Here is a 16746-nt window from a genome sequence, read left to right as displayed (position 1 = left end):
TAAAAAAACTGAGATAAGTACTCTGAAATGTAAAATTGTTAAGATTTTTATTATAAATTTACATTTATTGTCAAATATTTGAGTTCTTACAATTATTCGTTATACTTCATATTTTTCCGGTAAATCATTGTCGCCAGCGCCACCATTTGGTACTACATTTCTAACAGAGTTTCGCCTTACTTTTGGAGGCGAAATCAGGCTTAGTTCAGTCTCCTGGTTCTAGTACTTCTAGTCTTCATACTTGAACCACTTGACAGGGAGACCGATTAGACCGACCAGAGCCACAGCCACTGGAGAAGATACTTTACCTGTGACGAACGGAAGAGTGAGATTTTGTGTGTTCATTGTGTCTCGTGGTAAAATCTCGTGCGCGATGCAGAGAGAGGAGAAGCAACTAGACTCCGCCTTGGAGGCCATAATAATGCGAGTGAACGACTTGAAGAACGCGATCGCCGCGATGATATTCAAGATAGAACACGAGTACGAAACCTTGAATTGGCCGAATTTTCTCGACAATTTCGCCCTTATCTCTGGTCACGTAAGTATTCCATTTTACCGATTGATTGGTTAACATCTGAAATATTAAATTTGCATTTAAAATGCGTTTTTTTGTCATTTGACACTTTTATATTATGCATGTTTTATATATGTTGTACCTTCAAATTATGGTTAAAGTGTGTCATTTATACAGCTAACGAGCCTCTCAAAGATTCTGGGACACGACAAAGCGCCGAATCTTCGGAATCTGACAGTTCTACCGTTACGCCTGAGTCCGGAAAAGGACGAGGAACTGTTGCGACTTACCGAGAATCGTATCCCTACGTTTGCACATGACCTGGTCCCAGATTACCTGAGGACAAAACTGGAGCCTCAAGCTGAACAGAAGATGATGCAGTTGGAAGCCAAGGCTGCGTCTGTCAGCATTGATGCCTCACACGTAAGACAATTCTTTATACTTTGTCTTTGACTATTTCTCATTTAATTCAACACAAAAAACTCTTTCTTGAGTCAGGCAAAAAGCATTATTGGATTAAATATTCGAATATCAGTTTATAACTATGATATAAAATTAAATTTTTGAAACAGTGTATTTGATTACAGTTAAGTCTATATATATATAAAATACTTATTAAGAGAGATACATTGGAGCTAATTGAAGATATTTTATCTTTCTGTTAACGTGCTAACTAAACAACAACTAGGACTACAATGTAAGCTGCTAAATCAGATAGCTTCAGCTTTGTCGGTTCCATTCGCTTTGGGCTGAGATGTTGTGTATGCAGGCCTCCTAGCTAGTAGCTACGTAAATAGCCATAGATGTTAAATGTCTTGGATAAACGTTTGCTACGCAGAGATTTTCGTGCGGTCCATTTAGCGAGTGGAACACGCACGGTCTTACTGCTTATTAAGTTCCTTGCATGCCTCTGTTGTTGGGTTTCAGAAACAAGTGGCGCAGTACACAAAGGTAATTAGCCACGTGTGGGACATAGCAAACAAGGCGCGCGAAGATTGGGAAGGCGAGGTCAGCACCAGGGCGACACAAGCGCAAACTAGTAGCGTTGCTGATACTAATGCCCTTTTAGCTGCTGTTGGGATTGGTAAAGGTTTAATGAAAGTAAGTTATAATTACAGGAAAAAATTTAGCTGATTTTTTTTAGAGCTAGTATTGAAGATTATAGTATCGCATCTTACTAAAACTATCCCTCTACTTTTATGACTTTGACATTTACTAAAAACTAGTAGATTGTAATGAAGCACTCGTTATAATTCATCTAAATTAAATAGTTTTATAATAGTAAATAAATCAAATTACTTTTATAATAGAAGACCAATAAATGTTAAGAATTACATTTTAAAAACATTTTGATTATTTTTTACACAGAGATTGTTTAAGTTACATATATATAATTTATATAAATAATACTAATATATTAGTTTAAATGCAATATATAATAGCTGCATTTAGTGTACACTTAACGCTCTATTTGATTAATTCTATTTACCTACGATCCAAGTTTCAGAGTGTAATTCCATTGTAAATAGAGGAATATCTGTACATCTATCGAATATAATATATATATTATCCTTATTTTATGTTTGCAGTCCGATTCGATACAAATGGTTCAATCCGGCGTAAATCCAGTAGCTAACAGCATGATGGTAGGCAGACCTGGCAATCAGCAGCAAACGGCGGGACAAGGGCCTTTGGGTAATCCACCGAGTAAGTATTTTTCCGAGCATTTTCATTTTTTTCTCAAATAATTATGTGCTTATATGATTTAATTCGAATTGATAATTTACAGTGGGACAAATGAATAAGGCACCAAGTGCAATAAAAACGAATATCAAAGCGGCGTCGCAAATCCATCCTTATAGATAAGATCGTAGCATCTCTGTTATTTACAAGTAGTGTACAATGACTGATAACTTAAATATTGGTACGTTCCTAACTTGTTAATTTCCATACGTAGAATAATTTTAATATAATCTAATTTGTATGTAATTTATAATATAATTATAAACTTTAATATAAGGTAAAATGAAAATTGTACAAATTATCGAGAATAGAATTTCTTAATTAAACAAATGTTTTAAATATATTCTCAATTTTCATATTATTAATTAAAAATTATATAGTCTCAAAATTTGATAAATATTCTTTATATCTCATGTTTATGAGACTATAATATTTTTTTCAGCATTTATAAGACACGATTGCGTATGAACGAGGAGAAACACACTTATTCATTACAGGTACAATGATAGCCTTTAAATCTTGTTCGTGTAACCAGCATAATCTATCCTGTAGAATCAGTGATTCTGCTGGCAATTGTAATATCATTTGCAATCCAGTATAAATTTCTACAGCTTTTAATCTTACACTTTGTTTTTCCCATATTCGCGTCATATCCTTTTCCATTTCGTCGCGTGTGATTACACTGTCTTTATACATAAAAAAGCTTCGTTATTATATTTATATTTCTATCGTTATTATATTATCATTATATTTATATTATATTTATATTTTATATTATGTAAATTACTCATATAAATATTGATTTATTGGTTACCTGTTTTGTCCGTATCTGGTACTAAATCGTATCTCCGTAATGACTCTTTGACGTAAGTTTGAAAATTCGAACATTGCGATTTTCTTGTACCTTTCCGAACTTTCTTATTAAGAACGTAATTTTCTAAAATAAGATCCCTGGTTAGTTCAGCCAAAAATATAAACATATCTCATATAATGAGACTTACTTTGTCGTGAATACAATTCGAGAACAGCTCTAGCGAGAACGTGAAAAGAATGTTCGTTGTGCTTCTCTTTGTGCATTCCGTACCACTTATCCGCCGATTCTTGACACGCTAATCGCAAAAAGGGTATTCTTAAGAACTCTCCTACGTCAAAATTATACTCCGCGACTGTTTCTCGCAGACAGTTGGATGTGGGAAAATTGTGAAAATACTGTTTTTCTTGCAATGATGTCTGCATACTTTTAGATATTGAAAGTTTATGGTAACAACAGGAAATCAAAATGAAGAGCTTGGCAGAATTCATTTTGCGGAAGATTCTCGACGCGCTTGTACTAAGATCTCCGCAGGCATGCAGGCCAATTAAGCATACGTCTGTAACGTCGGAAAACTCCCGCCGCAGAATAATTTCTATCGCATCGGCCGAATCGCACGTTATTTCGCAATAGGCGTATTTAACTTTTGTCAAAGAATCGGGGTACAATTTTTTCTGCCTAATGAGAGCTCTGTTAATATTTTCTTTGTCTCTTTCCAATCCCAAAACTCGATATTCGTGCAAGTAATGCAACATTTGACATACGTAACCCTGGAAAAAGATATTGTGCTGTAGCACGAGAGTTCACCTACATTATATTTTTTTATCATTTTCTTACCAAGCCTGCGCCTAAATCAATAATCGTTCGTATATTACGTCGCTTGCATTGTTCATCCACTAAATGAGTCAAGTACATTATCTCATGTTGTTTCTTTGGACTCAGACCTCTTTTAAAAATTTGCGGCAGCTCTACGGAAGACAAGGCGAGTATGGGTGGCAGTCTATTTATTTTCTTACATTTTGCAACATACGTTTTTAAGGAATCAGGCCAGTTAGACTAGAATATCAATGAAATTATTTAATAATTTAAGTAATTTATAGCACAGTATGTCTTAAATTTTTTGATTAACCTTTATTGCCTTTTCTACAACAAAATTATTAAGTTCTTCATTTTCTAAATTTTGTAACTGTTCCATCCATTCTTCAGGGATTGCATCTAAAGACGCTTTAGTTAATATTTCGGTTACTGGTGTATTATGAAGCCATTGCGTCTCGTAAAAGAAGCGTAACGCTTCAAAAAAATAATTCTTTTCAACAGTGATATCCATATACATCATTTAACTAAAAAAAAAAGAAAAACTTATTTTTGCTCTCATGGTAAATATATGATTTGACATAAGTATATGTATATAAAAAAGAAAGTGAGAAATATAAATTAAACAAAATATTTATTTTTATTCCTTTAACTGGAATACATTTGATACATAAAAATATCATAAATTATAATACTTAACATGGAGTTAACTATAATACTTAACATGGAGTTAACTATAATACTTAACATGGAGTTAAGTAACACGCGTTGTTATTCAATTTCTAATATATAATAACAGCGTCGACACATTTACAGCTTAACATAAAACGAAACGCTTGTCATTATGAAAATAACAAAAATAATATTTTTGACTTTTATTTAGTCTGTGGCCTGTGCTCGATCCGTTTCTTCTTGATTCAACACCAGCCAATTTTCTTTGTGCCTATTTAAAATATCCATATTTGTAGGTCCAATAAGCGAACGGCCCACTCTGATATCGTTTTGGTCCGGTTTCAGATACTTTTTTGCTACGTGCAACAGTTGCTCCTTAGTCACGGCCTTCAACTGCTCCCTTTGCCTCTGAAGATCGTCGTCTGTGATACCGTTCATGAATTTAGTTAGACCTCGATTACTAGGAGGAATAGGAGCGTCAATTTGTTGAAAAATTCCCAGCTTCGCCTCATCTACATCACTCTGGGGTAATGGATATTGGACTAGAAAATCATATGTTTTGTCAAACAGATCGAAGGTACGAGTGGAATTTGGATCTCTGTAGGAGTAAAAGGCAAAAATTCCCTCTGACGTTAGCTTCGCGCCTCCGCCGTAAGCTCCGCCTTTCTCTCGAATCTCCGGATGCAGGTACACGGAGGTGATTAACTTGGACAGCACGCGTAACGCCGCGTAATCCGGATTCATATACGGAACGGTCAAAATGGCCTTAGAGCAATAGTTGACTGTATATGGCAGCACATGGTGATAGCTGCTCTTTTTCGTATCGACGTTCTGATCACTGGTGATGATATGCGAATTCTCCGTGCGACCTTTCAGCGAATCGTAGAACGCGTGAATACCATGGAGAACGTCGTCCTGGTGTTCCTCGGATAAATTAATAACCGACCGTAGGTGTTTCTTGTTCAAGACGTGATCGGCTATTTCCTGCATGTTGTGCAACAAGGGAGTCAAGTCGCGTATCTGTGCTACTTTTTTCATCCTTGCGATGTACTGCAGTCCTGAAAGGCTTTCCTTAGCTCGGGCTATCGGGGAGACCAAGCTAGCGGCGCTGCTCATCGCATACATGTGACCGGCGTGCGAGATTCCATTAATCAAATCAGCCGCGTTCATCTTCACAAGCGTTTCGAATCTTTGAAGGTCGGTTAGCTTAACGTTGTTGAACAGCTCGGTCCACAGTTTCCACATGTCATTCGAATTACGATTCAAGCAGTACGAATTTATGAGAATCCCCTCTTCATACTTCAGTTCACTCTCCTTGTGTTCGGCAATGTGATTTATGAAACTCAGACCGCCGGTCTTCAGTTGCATCATCTGATCGAAAGTTCTATAGTCGTAATTCTGTGTGCCCATTTTCGCGACAACATAGTTGAACAGTGGTATCAGTTGTTTTAATTCGACTGGTAGTGCCTGCGTGTTGAGTATCCCACGGTAATAGGAGATCCCATTCGTCGGTTGCACGGATAACTGCAGAGGCACACCGGATACCTCCAAGTCAGTAGTCTTGTATCTATCCACGTCGGCCTTCAAGTCCTCTATCTTCAACGTCGGTAAGACTCCAACGTCCTCCTTCTTCTGTTGCTCTGCGAGCAGGATTTTTCCGTTTTTGTATATTTGTTCCCTCTCCTCTGCAGAAAGCTCCTCCAGCTTCGTTTTCAGCAACTCCTGTTCGGCGAGCACTTTGTTCTGCTCATACTTTTCATCAGGCGACATTGTTAAGATCAATCTGTGATTATTGTTCCTGAGATAAGTCTCGATTAAACTTTGCAGATATCTGGGATCTTCTCTCATTCGCGACTTGAGTTTCCTCATTGCGTCATTAATTCGTAACGCCTGTATCAGGTCACCGTTGTGATTCCACAGTGACGTCAGATTGAAGAGCAGGTTCAATCCAAAGTTGGATGTCTGATGCTTCACCTGAAGCTCGATGCCATGCAGAACGGCTTCGATGTGATCTTTCTCGAATCCTTCCTCGATAACTTTTCGCGCGGTTTCGTCGAAGATACTCTCGACCTTCTCGAAGTCCTCCGGCTTCACTCCTTGCAAACTCACTACGAACATCGTATCTCTGCACTGCGAATCGAAACCTGTGAATGGTCCGAAGCTGGTGCTTATATTCGATTCGACTAATGACTTGTAGAACGCCGAATTTGGACCTCTTAGCAATAGCTGCGACAGCACGTACATTTCGAAAGTTTTTTGTATGTCAGTTATGTCGTTGCATAAATGCGCGATAGCGATGGTGCCGTGTCTGTTGGGATCTGCGAGCAGCGGATCGGGTTTGCATGTGATATGCTCCCTTCTAGTTTCGCTCCACCGCTTTTCCGCCGGCACTTCCGACATGGAGGGATCTGTCCTATCAGATAGAAAAAGATACCGATCGTTGATGAATTTCAGATGATCCTCCAGTGGAAAATTTCCATAAGAATAAAAGCGCGAATTGGAAGGATGGTAGTACTTCATGTGGAAGTTGAGAAGATCGACATACTGCAGATTGGGTATAACAAGGGGATCACCACCGGAAATCACGGAATAAGTATGACTCGGTAGAATTGAATTCAACAAGCGTTCCGCCATGATGGCCTGGTTGTCGTTGAAGACCCCCTTCATCTCGTTAAAAACCACCCCTTTGAACACGATGGGGGAGCTCTTGTCGTTGACATCCGTGTGCTCCAGTCTCCATCCCTCCTGCCGAAAGTCCAGCTCCCGCAAATTCGGTTTGAAGACCGAGTCTAGGTAAACTGACTGTAGATTGCGATAATCTTTCAAGTTCTGCGTCGAAAATGGATATATGGTGTAGTCTGGTCCAGTCATGGCGTTCATGAACGTGGCCAGGGATCGTCTCAGCATCTTGAAGAATGGATCCCTGCAGGGATACCTTTCGCTGCCGCACAGTGTGGTGTGCTCCAAAATGTGAGGCAGTCCCGTAGAGTCCATGGGAGTTGTGCGAAATCCAATGGAGAATACGTTGTTGGTATCATCCCTGGCCAGATGCAGATACTGTGCGCCTGTGCTCAGATGCGTCAACCTCACTGCAATGAGAAACAGCTCGTCTACGCTCGAAACCTCGTCGACTATGAACCCGTGAATGATCTCGTCCTTCTTGAACTTGACCAGCTCGTCCTGTGTTACCTCTTTTCTCGAATGCAATGCACTCGACGCGACGTTGGTCGACGACCGAAAGGCACGATACGCAACGTTTTGTTGCTGTAAAGCTGTGCCTTTCAAGAGCGAATTCTTTGATAACTTCAATAGTCTCAGCATTTTGTAGTGCTTTTGCGTTTGAAATGACAGGAAGTCAAGCTACGCCTGAAAGTAACATGAGACAGCATGTCAATTGTATAATTTAGAATGTTGGATCTCGTACTAAAGGCAACACAAAACCTGTTCTATAAATGTCACTTCAAATATAGCAATACTTACCAATTCTCTCTCAAAGGATCACAAATTTATATATAAGTTGAATTGCAACAGACACTATCACTGACAGACATTCCACTTTAAAATATTATGCAATATCAATCTGAGTAAAGGAGAAATCTGTGTTATACAAAGGAAAAATATTAAAAACAAATTTCAAATTGATAAATATGAATTGGGAATGCCAGTTTGTGAAGTATATAGATCTTTGAAACGACTTCAACCAAACTCCAATTAACTGAATCAATGATTATCAATGATTAATTTAAGTGGAAACATTGCCAAATTTCTCCTTCCTAATCCTATCATTCTGTACATTAAGTAAAAGAAATTAATATAAAAAATTATTTATCGAAAATAATACTGCCTTGACAAGAAATCATCGATAAAGTAATCGGGATTTGATCAAAATAATCACTTGCAATACGTGATGCAACACTCGCGGTAATGAGCAAATACCGATTTTGCTCCGAAACAATGGAAACATAACCAACAAATCGTAATTGATGTAAATAAACTCACCTCACGATTCGTCTTGGCTTATTAAAATGACAACTCGGAATGTTTTTTCATCAATCTGTTGCAAAACTGTCTGTCGAGTGTCTTATGCATTTGCAAGATTCATAGAAAAAAATTTACACTGAGATTCTCGTTCAACAGCCAACGTGCTTAGAGAGGTTAAAAGACGAACTTACATTTTACTTAACCTATATTTTACATCAGTGATTATCGCTGAAAATTTTTTCTTTTATTATCCCATTTTTTTGCTAGGAAACGACAAACAATCAAAATTTAAAAAATAAATATGCTAATAATTGATACACATGCAACTTTCTTCTACTGGTTATTAGAAAACTAGTACCATTAGTATTTCTGAATAAAATTATTAACAATTCAAGTGTATCTATACTAAAAATACGAACTTACGTTTATAATTTATATTACAATTTATATATGAGAGTATATTCTTGATAAAAATTTTTCTTAGAATTTTTATATAAATCTCAGATTTTTTGTATAATTTTTTAGAAAATTCCTTAATTTTTTAATACGAATTGGACCACTTTTCAAAAATATTAAATATCTACATCTTTTTTAGAATTTTTCATATATATATAAATTCTGAAATATCTTAAGATTCTTAGATCTCTGATAAAATCTTATATAAAAATCCAAAAAGCTTTAAAATATTTTTTAGAAATTATAGACAATTATAAGATTGGAAATGTTAAAGAGAATTTACATATTTGAAAAATTAAAAAAAAGATGTAGATTCTTGGTATTTCTAAAATATTATAATTCATATGAAAATTATAAAAAAAATTATCAGAAAATTATACATATCATGCACATGTAAAATTTTATGTATTTAATTTGTTAAAAAGGTAATATATTTTAAATATATTTTTATACATTTGCTTTGTACATTTTCTTTGTCTCAAGTATCCAAATTGTATAAATAGTACACACAAATACAGAACATATATATATTATCACAAAATGTAAAATATATTACTTCAAATATATATTTTTATGGCTCTCTTCTGATTACATATAAAATAGGATAGAAAACTTTGTTATCTGTTATCTCATTTATATTGCACTGCTTGTCTCATGTATTTACTAATATCTGTTAATCTCATTAGTGTTACTTAGTGTTACAATTTGTGCAAGCGATTTTAAAGAAAACTCGTTCAGTTTGGAAAAAAATGTATCAAGGCCCGTACGAGATTTCATTTTAGAATCGCAATTAGAACGTGCGATGTTACATGTAATGCTAATAGACCAGAGTTAAGTCACACTCGAAAGTTGGAAGTATACTGGAAGCTACTGCTAATCACATCTATGAGGTAAAAAGATAAAAACAGAATCGCTTATAGAATAAAAATTAATCATTGTCCTTCTGTGCAGAGATTTGACTCAGTACAGTCTTCAGTATATTAGAGTAAGCATGAGAATGAATGTTTTTTCGTTTATCTGTGGATCAATTATAATGGAATATCAGATGAAGAGATTATGCGAGTATTACGTTAAAGCTACTTTTAGATGAACTGTTTGGTGACTAATCCATGAGATAAGAAAGACATACAAAAGACGTAGAAAAGACGAAACAGTTTAAGACACGAGAAAACTGAATGACTGAATCAATCGTCAGCCGGCTGTGTCGAGTTTTGCTTCAGAATCTTCAGTATACCAGTACGATTCGCAGAAAAAGTGACGGATAATCTCTCCTCTGCTTCCCGCAGTGGAGTTTTGTTCTGTAGATTGCACGCGTTGGCGCATGCACCACATCGGACCAGGAGACCAACGGACTTGATGTTGCCGGCCACGCACGCCAGATGCAACGGTGTATCGCCGTTGTGATCTTTGGCGTCCACATCGCAGGTTGCGCAGTTTAGCAACAGCTTCGCCACGTCGACACGGTCATTGAGACACGCCAGATGCAACGGGGTACGACCCTCCGACTTGGTTATCACGTTCACGTTGGCGCCAGCGTCCAGCAGCAATTGTACCATATTGGTACGTCCGGTCGCGCTCGCTACGTGCAACGCCGTCTCGCCCATGCTGTTGCTAGTGTTGATCGCGAGCGCCCGTTGCTTCTGTTCGCAGTTCTCCAACTTGCCATCACCGATCGCCGAACATCGCTCGCAGTCACAGAGCGGGTGATGGCAAAGACTCGCGCGGCCGCCCGGTGGCCGATCGCGATAGACCTCCAGTCCCAGGTAGTAACACGCCAGGCATATATCACCGTCAACGATGGCAATGAGTAGTTTGTCCATCATGCGGTGCTGCATTGCGTCGAAGTGCGACGGGCTTTTGGTCTCCACCGTAATTCGATGACGCTGCTGCTGTTGCTGCTGCTGAAAAGGTACTGATTGTTGAGGCTGCACGAGGGTTGTTCGCCGCTGGGGCAAGGCAACTAGGTCGTCGCAGATGTTGTTCGACACCGCCGCGTTACATCTAAGCAACTCGACGATAGTCGCACTATACGTCACTGCTGACGGCGTTTGACCCTTTCTATTGATCATCCTGCCGTTCGCGCCGTACTCCAGAAGAATCCCGACGATCGCGTGATATCCCCACCTAGCTGCAAGATGCAGCGGCATGTCGCCATTGTCATTGGCGATGTTTGCGTCGATAGGCGTCCTCATGTGTTCCGATAGATATAGTAATGCCTTCACGCAGCTCTCGTGACCGCGGTCTACCGCCAGGTGCAGCGGCGTATTTCCCCGCAAATCCGTCACTGCGGGATCTGCATGTGCGTGCAGGAGCAACAGCAGGATGTTCTGGTGGCCCTTGGCGCAAGCGTGATGGAGGGCCGTCATGCCGTCCGAGTCCGCGGCGTTTAGGTCCGTGTCGCGGTCGAGAAGAAAGTCCACGATTACCAGCTGATCGTGCAGCACGGCGACGTGCAATGGCGTGAGACCCTTGTCGTCCTTGGGACAAGACGCGTTCAGGTCCCGTCGCTTCGTCCAGTTCCGCTCGCAGGACGCGCAAGTGCACAGAGGATGGCAGAGCGTGATGTCATCGACTTGCTTAGATTCATCGTAAGTCAAAATTCTCTTCACCTCGGACAGATTGCCGTTCTTGATGCACGCGAACAAATAACCGACGGACGAACGTTCCGATTGATCGTACTTGTTTGGATTGGTCGCGCATTTGTCTTCGCCGTAGATTACTCCGGACTTGATGTGTGCGATTGCCGCCTCCAGTGAAGTTATCAGGAAACCAGTTTCGTCCGCCTCGTAAGCGGAACTCGCGGAGAGACGAAATTGTCTCATGAAATATAACTGTGCCGTCCAGTTGGATAGGCCGGCATTGACGACGAAGTAGATGAGCACCGGCAGGAGATCGTCCGACGTGACGGACGACGACGTGCCGCGCGATACGTAATTCACGGTCCTCCTGAGACACTCGATCTTGCCTAGCACGGTCACGTAGCAGTCCAGTCGCGACAGCTCGATCTTCCCGCCGTGGACGCGAGACTGCAGATCCGACCGTACTCGGAGATCGTTCAACTGAATCCCATCCAGGTTCCTGATAATCTTGTTCAGACTCGCGTCCTCGACGGCAGTGCCGGCCGACAACGATTTCAGCAGCACGTCTCTCAAAGCATAGAGAATGTACGTCTCCAATGACAATTTGAGGTTCCACTGATATTGCTTCTTGGGCGAAGATGTATCTCTCGACGTCGTGTCATTCTCCAGCAGCATCTCGAGGCAATCTGCATACAGCTCGTGCATCAGATCCCTTTGCACCTGCAATGATTTGCATTCCAGATGCTTATTAGCGTGCAAGAAGTCTTTAATTTTAGTCTCAAAGTTCTCACACAGCTGCCTATCAAGCAGCTCCGCCTGAAGAAAATTTACAGCCTCCTGGAGATTCGTAATCACGCTCATGCAGTTGTCCGAGACGTACATGCTGGCCTCTAGGGGCCGTTCGATACACCTACAAGATATTTGCTATTAACTATCACTAGATGTGATTATATATTTTTATTAAATTAATAGTAATAATATATTATACTAGTCACCAAAAGACGGATCTTTCTCTTTTGCCACCGAAATGTTTAACGTCTTTGCATTCAAGTGTCAGCTTACCATACGTAACATTTATGAAAGTCATCACTGTAGAAGACCTCCTCGAAGAGTAGGCGCGAGGAATATCGTTCCGCGTCGTCCTGCCCGATGTACAGGACTCGATCCTCAAGCAGAATCTCTCTGCCGTTCAGGTTACTGAAGCGAGCGACGGAGCGATCCTGGTTCCCAGGGATCAGGATGTGAGCCTTGATATCGTCCTTTCGCAGCTTACGACCGGCGAAGCTGCCGCTGCGCGGAACGCAGACGATCCAGCTCTCTTGAACGGCTCGCTCGAACATGGCTCCGTGCTCGTCCCGCAGCTCCCGCAGGAACCGATTCTCCGACAGGTCCTCATCATATTCTCCGGCACTCATAGTCGGCGGCCAGCAACAGTGGGAATGAATGTCATGTGGGGGACGATGAAACGAAACGACAGGAGGATTCTTGGTGAAACATCTAGCATTGTGCACGATGCGAGTTCAGGCACAACGGGTTACAGCCGGACGAGATACAAGATCACTGAATTGAGATTTAGTGTTAGAGTAGGTTATGTTGGATTTAGGTTAGAACAGGAAGTGCGGAAGGAAATTCGCATTCTTGATTGCGCAAACTACTGCAAACGGCGCAAACTAAGAAGAATTTCTCCAATTATCCTTTCATCGAATTAGCTACTACTTTAACTGTTCTCTAGTGATAAAAATGATTTTTTTTCAAAAATACTACATGAAGGCACCATTACCTTGGCTGCGTTCGGAAATATTACTCGAATGCTCTGATATTATTCTATCCTTGTTTTTAGAATTACGAGCCACAATTCGGAATTAAATTAAATCGTATGATTTTTCTCGTGCATTTCTTTAATTAACTCCAACAGATGTTTTCAACAGATTTATGTGCGACCAGAGAGAAGCCTGAGAGCGGCCATCACTTTTTCGTGCGATTGAAATATGGACGTAATGTAGTTGCAGCGCAAAGCTTAACGTAGCTTAAAACGTACATATTTTAATGGATGCCTTTCGATGGATAATGTATGCAAATAGAAATAAAATTATCATAATATTGTATTGTTCCTTGATTCTTTTTTTATTTTTTGATTCTTAAATTTAAATTACAATTAAAAAAAGATGATATAAAAAATCATCAATGTTTACCTATGTAAATTCAAAGAGTATAATAACATAATTAATTATACAAGTCTAATTCAAAATTGTCTGAATTGCTTTTTAAATCTCTCATAATGGTAATCATCCATCACCTTCTCTCCGTTATCTTTTCCATTTTCCTCAAATAACTTCTTTGGTGCATTTTTTCTTGTTGCTGGATTCCTGCTGCAACTTTTGGGAATCTGAGTCTTCTATGTTGACTAAAATTACAATAAATTTCATTCACAATTATATCTAACATAAAGAATTTAAATGTATAAAAACAAAGAATGCATAGTTAGTAAATGTTAATGTAGTTAATAAATTTTTGATAACTTAGGAATACTATATGTATCACGTGTATTTCATGTATGCATAGGATCACTGCAGCAGTTGCGGAACAATTACCAGTAAATAATTGTTTAAGAAAAATATTAGAATAATAAAACTTCAAAATAATAAATTGCAAATATTTTTTTTAATTTAAACTTCATATCATTTAATTAAAATAATATTTATTACTTGAAAATGGTAATTATATATTAATTTTTTTCTATTTGTTCATTAACTGGAATAATGATCCAATCCTATCTATGAAAAATAACGAGAATAAAATTCATACATCTGTTGTGTTGTACAAAATTCACAGCTATATTTGCAGAAACAAGCTGTGATTTTTTTTCTGTATCTGTCCCAAAGAAGTTTAAATTTCGCCTCTGTAGCTTCAATGTTACGAATTTTGGCTCTGAAAATTAATTGTGCTTTTAAGGAAAATATTGAATTATAAAATTTTTGTTTTAAAAACTGTACAACTACAAATAAAGTTGAATCTTCATTTAATGTTGTTTTACCTTTGATAAATTAATTCCACACACTTGCATGCAATATACATTTAACATTAAAAAAATATTTATTGTATCATTGTAATACAATGTACTTACTATATGCCAAGATCAACTTCTGGAATACCAGATAGCATTTGATTCAAAAGCATTTCTTACTACGATTGGTTGAGCTCTGCCTCAAACTCTGCCTGTTCTGGTATCATACGCAACGCTGCTTCCTCTGGCAAGCAATATGATCCCTTATTATTATTTGTACTATTTGCTGCATTGTTATTATTTTTACTCTTGCGCTTTGACAATTCTTCTTCTATATACTTGACCCTGTAAACAGAAATAGTTATAAAAGGATACAAGATATACAAATACAATGATTAATAATTTCAGTAAAATACATTCTCTTATTGTTGATTAAATGTCAATAAATGTAAGAGAGAATAAAGCAAACGTCACCGTGCGTACATTTCTTCGTCGCGTTTATTTGTCTCCATGTTAAATTGTGTTCTAATGCCGATGTTGTATACGTCGTTCGGCTTATATTCTTCAGCATTCTTCAGCACAGCCATATTTTCCTCCAGTTTTTATATTAAAGGAATCCGACTAAATTAACATAGACCTCGCGTTACTTCTCCGGTCTATTGTGAATTTCACTTTTATTATATATACACATAAGTATCTTACCATCAACAAATTGGATACGCTTTCTCCGAGCGCCAAACCAACAATATCGACGCCAGCCGGTCTCTCACGGAGTTTCTGAATAATCTTTGTTTCGTCAATTTTCTTCCTGAAATAAGTTTCCTCTTAATCTAAGTTCTAAGCTACACAATTAATTAAAAACAGAATAATGTGCAATCCTAACTTGGACATTTTCTCTCCCTCGCTGTCATTGTCATCCGAAAAGCTTGGTATTTCCTTAAAGGTTTCGTCTTCTTTTTAAACTAGATATTATACGTTTCGTCGGGTTCGCACCCCGTTCTTTCTTAATTAATTAAACCTGCTATATCCCATTATCTCCTCTCAAGTAAAATCAAAACAGACCTCGACACTCTCGACTGCTACAGACAGGTTAATGTTTAATCACCGAACTCTCGAGACTCCAGATGACGTCGCAACGGATTCATTCGCAAAAACGACTACAAAAAATATATTGTAAATAAAAAAATACGTATAAAAAAAATATTTTACTGTTATTTTATATAAATTTAATGTATAGATAAAATAATTTAACTAATAATATAATATTTAATTATATCGTTTTCATAATATATCGAATCAATTATCGATCGATGTGGGAGATCGATTAGACTCATATTTTAATTTACACGTACTTTCTAATCTTATGCAAAAGTAATTACAATTTGTGAAACGCGATTTAAACATGATTAATAATAATTAGCCTTTAATTAGTGCGAAAAACATAAAGTTCAAAACTGTATATATCGCAGAGGCACTCATCTTGATGTGTAAAGTTAGCGCTGTGAAGTTAGAAATGATCATCTCTGACTCAAGCCAACTTAATACAATTCTCTATTATAGGGGTTCACACGCCTTCCGGAACGGAATGGGACGCTGGGTTCACTTCCTTTCCGGAACGGAACGGGACATGGGACAGATCAGCTTCCGATCGAATCTTCTTCGAAAATCATCTAATCGGTAAATATGAGGCATATTTAACTTGTACTGTGTTTCGTCCGAACGCGTATTCCTCGTAGCGTAAATCGCGACGTGTGGAGCGGTCGGGCGATTATAACATGCGACAATAATTCCGTGCCAAAGTCGATCGCGCGGAAAAGGTACCCCCTTCGCCATATTAACAGCGTTCTCTCTTTATTTCACTCGCGGAATTCGTGACAATCAATAGCAATCCCGAAGCGTATTGGCTCCGCGACGTGTAATCGCCGCGCGAAGTTAATCCGCACGATAAATGAAACTGCCTCACGACATTCTAAATCACATTTATCTGTCATTTTCAGAACGTAACGAATGTGGAACGACACGCGGCTGCAAGTGCTAGAACAAGTGCTATCGCCAAGTATTTAATCGGTAAGTCTTATTACGTTAAATTTGTGTCGCAATACGCTCGAACGCGTATTTATACATCCATACTCGTTCGAACGCAGATTACGATACGTTAATCGTGGCCCACGAA

General features: G+C 38.5%; 5 protein-coding genes across 10 annotated transcripts in view; 2 read left to right on the top strand and 3 right to left on the bottom strand.

The window, feature by feature from the left end:
- Positions 1-103: 103 nt before the first annotated feature.
- Positions 104-2880, top strand: LOC105834778 (mediator of RNA polymerase II transcription subunit 8). 4 transcript variants are annotated; one of them, XR_001138926.3, is made up of 7 exons: positions 121-538; positions 692-937; positions 1203-1211; positions 1442-1615; positions 2104-2221; positions 2304-2438; positions 2700-2880. XR_001138926.3 is itself a non-coding variant. In XM_012677531.3 (6 exons), the coding sequence occupies exons 1-6, from the start codon at positions 374-376 to the stop codon at positions 2378-2380; spliced, it is 789 nt and encodes a 262-aa protein (XP_012532985.1). In that variant the 5' UTR covers positions 124-373; the 3' UTR covers positions 2381-2587. The 4 variants fall into 4 exon arrangements, 3 of the variants coding, with proteins under 3 accessions (XP_028046335.1, XP_012533110.1, XP_012532985.1); XM_012677531.3 differs by lacking the exon at positions 2700-2880 and having other exon boundaries at positions 124-538; positions 2304-2587; XM_028190534.2 differs by lacking the exons at positions 1442-1615; positions 2700-2880 and having other exon boundaries at positions 104-538; positions 2304-2587.
- Positions 2696-4401, bottom strand: LOC105834354 (protein RRNAD1). The gene is made up of 5 exons (XM_028190533.2): positions 4198-4401; positions 3906-4124; positions 3259-3838; positions 3072-3194; positions 2696-2943 (listed from the first exon to the last, which is right to left on the bottom strand). Exons 1-5 carry the CDS (start codon positions 4399-4401, stop codon positions 2696-2698), a joined length of 1374 nt encoding a protein of 457 aa, XP_028046334.2.
- Positions 4402-4496: 95 nt separating this feature from the next.
- LOC105834423 (presequence protease, mitochondrial) lies at positions 4497-9013 on the bottom strand. 3 transcript variants are annotated; one of them, XM_012676932.3, is made up of 3 exons: positions 8553-9012; positions 8034-8150; positions 4497-7919 (listed from the first exon to the last, which is right to left on the bottom strand). In XM_012676932.3, exon 3 carries the CDS (start codon positions 7872-7874, stop codon positions 4761-4763), a length of 3114 nt encoding a protein of 1037 aa, XP_012532386.1. In that variant the 5' UTR covers positions 7875-7919; positions 8034-8150; positions 8553-9012; the 3' UTR covers positions 4497-4760. The 3 variants fall into 3 exon arrangements, with proteins under 3 accessions (XP_012532386.1, XP_036144361.1, XP_036144362.1); XM_036288468.1 differs by having other exon boundaries at positions 8034-8133; XM_036288469.1 differs by lacking the exon at positions 8034-8150 and having other exon boundaries at positions 8553-9013.
- Positions 9014-9389: 376 nt separating this feature from the next.
- Positions 9390-15781, bottom strand: LOC105834899 (ankyrin repeat domain-containing protein 27). Its single transcript, XM_036288471.1, has 8 exons — positions 15457-15781; positions 15276-15381; positions 15057-15194; positions 14694-14918; positions 14375-14497; positions 13350-13973; positions 12632-13129; positions 9390-12479 (listed from the first exon to the last, which is right to left on the bottom strand). The coding sequence occupies exons 7-8, from the start codon at positions 12982-12984 to the stop codon at positions 10175-10177; spliced, it is 2658 nt and encodes an 885-aa protein (XP_036144364.1). The 5' UTR covers positions 12985-13129; positions 13350-13973; positions 14375-14497; positions 14694-14918; positions 15057-15194; positions 15276-15381; positions 15457-15781; the 3' UTR covers positions 9390-10174.
- Positions 15782-16172: 391 nt separating this feature from the next.
- Positions 16173-16746, top strand: part of LOC105831267 (cilia- and flagella-associated protein 52) — a 31883-nt gene continuing 31309 nt past the window's right edge. Inside the window, exons 1-2 of the mRNA XM_036288472.1 lie at positions 16173-16250; positions 16571-16640. The gene's annotated coding sequence lies outside the window, so the exon portion shown is untranslated. The remainder of the gene's footprint in view (positions 16251-16570; positions 16641-16746) is intronic.

Source organism: Monomorium pharaonis, chromosome 6 (assembly GCF_013373865.1).
Source record: "Monomorium pharaonis isolate MP-MQ-018 chromosome 6, ASM1337386v2, whole genome shotgun sequence".
Lineage (NCBI taxonomy): Eukaryota > Metazoa > Arthropoda > Insecta > Hymenoptera > Formicidae > Monomorium > Monomorium pharaonis.
Note: the sequence above shows the minus strand (reverse complement) of the source record. Positions and strands in the feature narration are given on the sequence as shown.

Coding starts and splice junctions, on each gene's coding strand:
- LOC105834778 (XM_012677531.3), top strand. CDS start 374: ATGCAGAGAGAGGAGAAGCAACTAGACTCCGCCTTGGAGGCCATAATA. Junction 1,616..2,103: donor TTGGTAAAGGTTTAATGAAA/GTAAGTTATAAT, acceptor TTATGTTTGCAG/TCCGATTCGATACAAATGGT. Junction 2,222..2,303: donor GCCTTTGGGTAATCCACCGA/GTAAGTATTTTT, acceptor GATAATTTACAG/TGGGACAAATGAATAAGGCA.
- LOC105834354 (XM_028190533.2), bottom strand. CDS start 4,401: ATGTATATGGATATCACTGTTGAAAAGAATTATTTTTTTGAAGCGTTA. Junction 3,839..3,905: donor TTGATTTAGGCGCAGGCTTG/GTAAGAAAATGA, acceptor ATCTTTTTCCAG/GGTTACGTATGTCAAATGTT. Junction 2,944..3,071: donor ACCAGATACGGACAAAACAG/GTAACCAATAAA, acceptor TTATGTATAAAG/ACAGTGTAATCACACGCGAC.
- LOC105834423 (XM_036288469.1), bottom strand. CDS start 7,874: ATGCTGAGACTATTGAAGTTATCAAAGAATTCGCTCTTGAAAGGCACA.
- LOC105834899 (XM_036288471.1), bottom strand. CDS start 12,984: ATGAGTGCCGGAGAATATGATGAGGACCTGTCGGAGAATCGGTTCCTG. Junction 12,480..12,631: donor TTTCATAAATGTTACGTATG/GTAAGCTGACAC, acceptor AATATCTTGTAG/GTGTATCGAACGGCCCCTAG.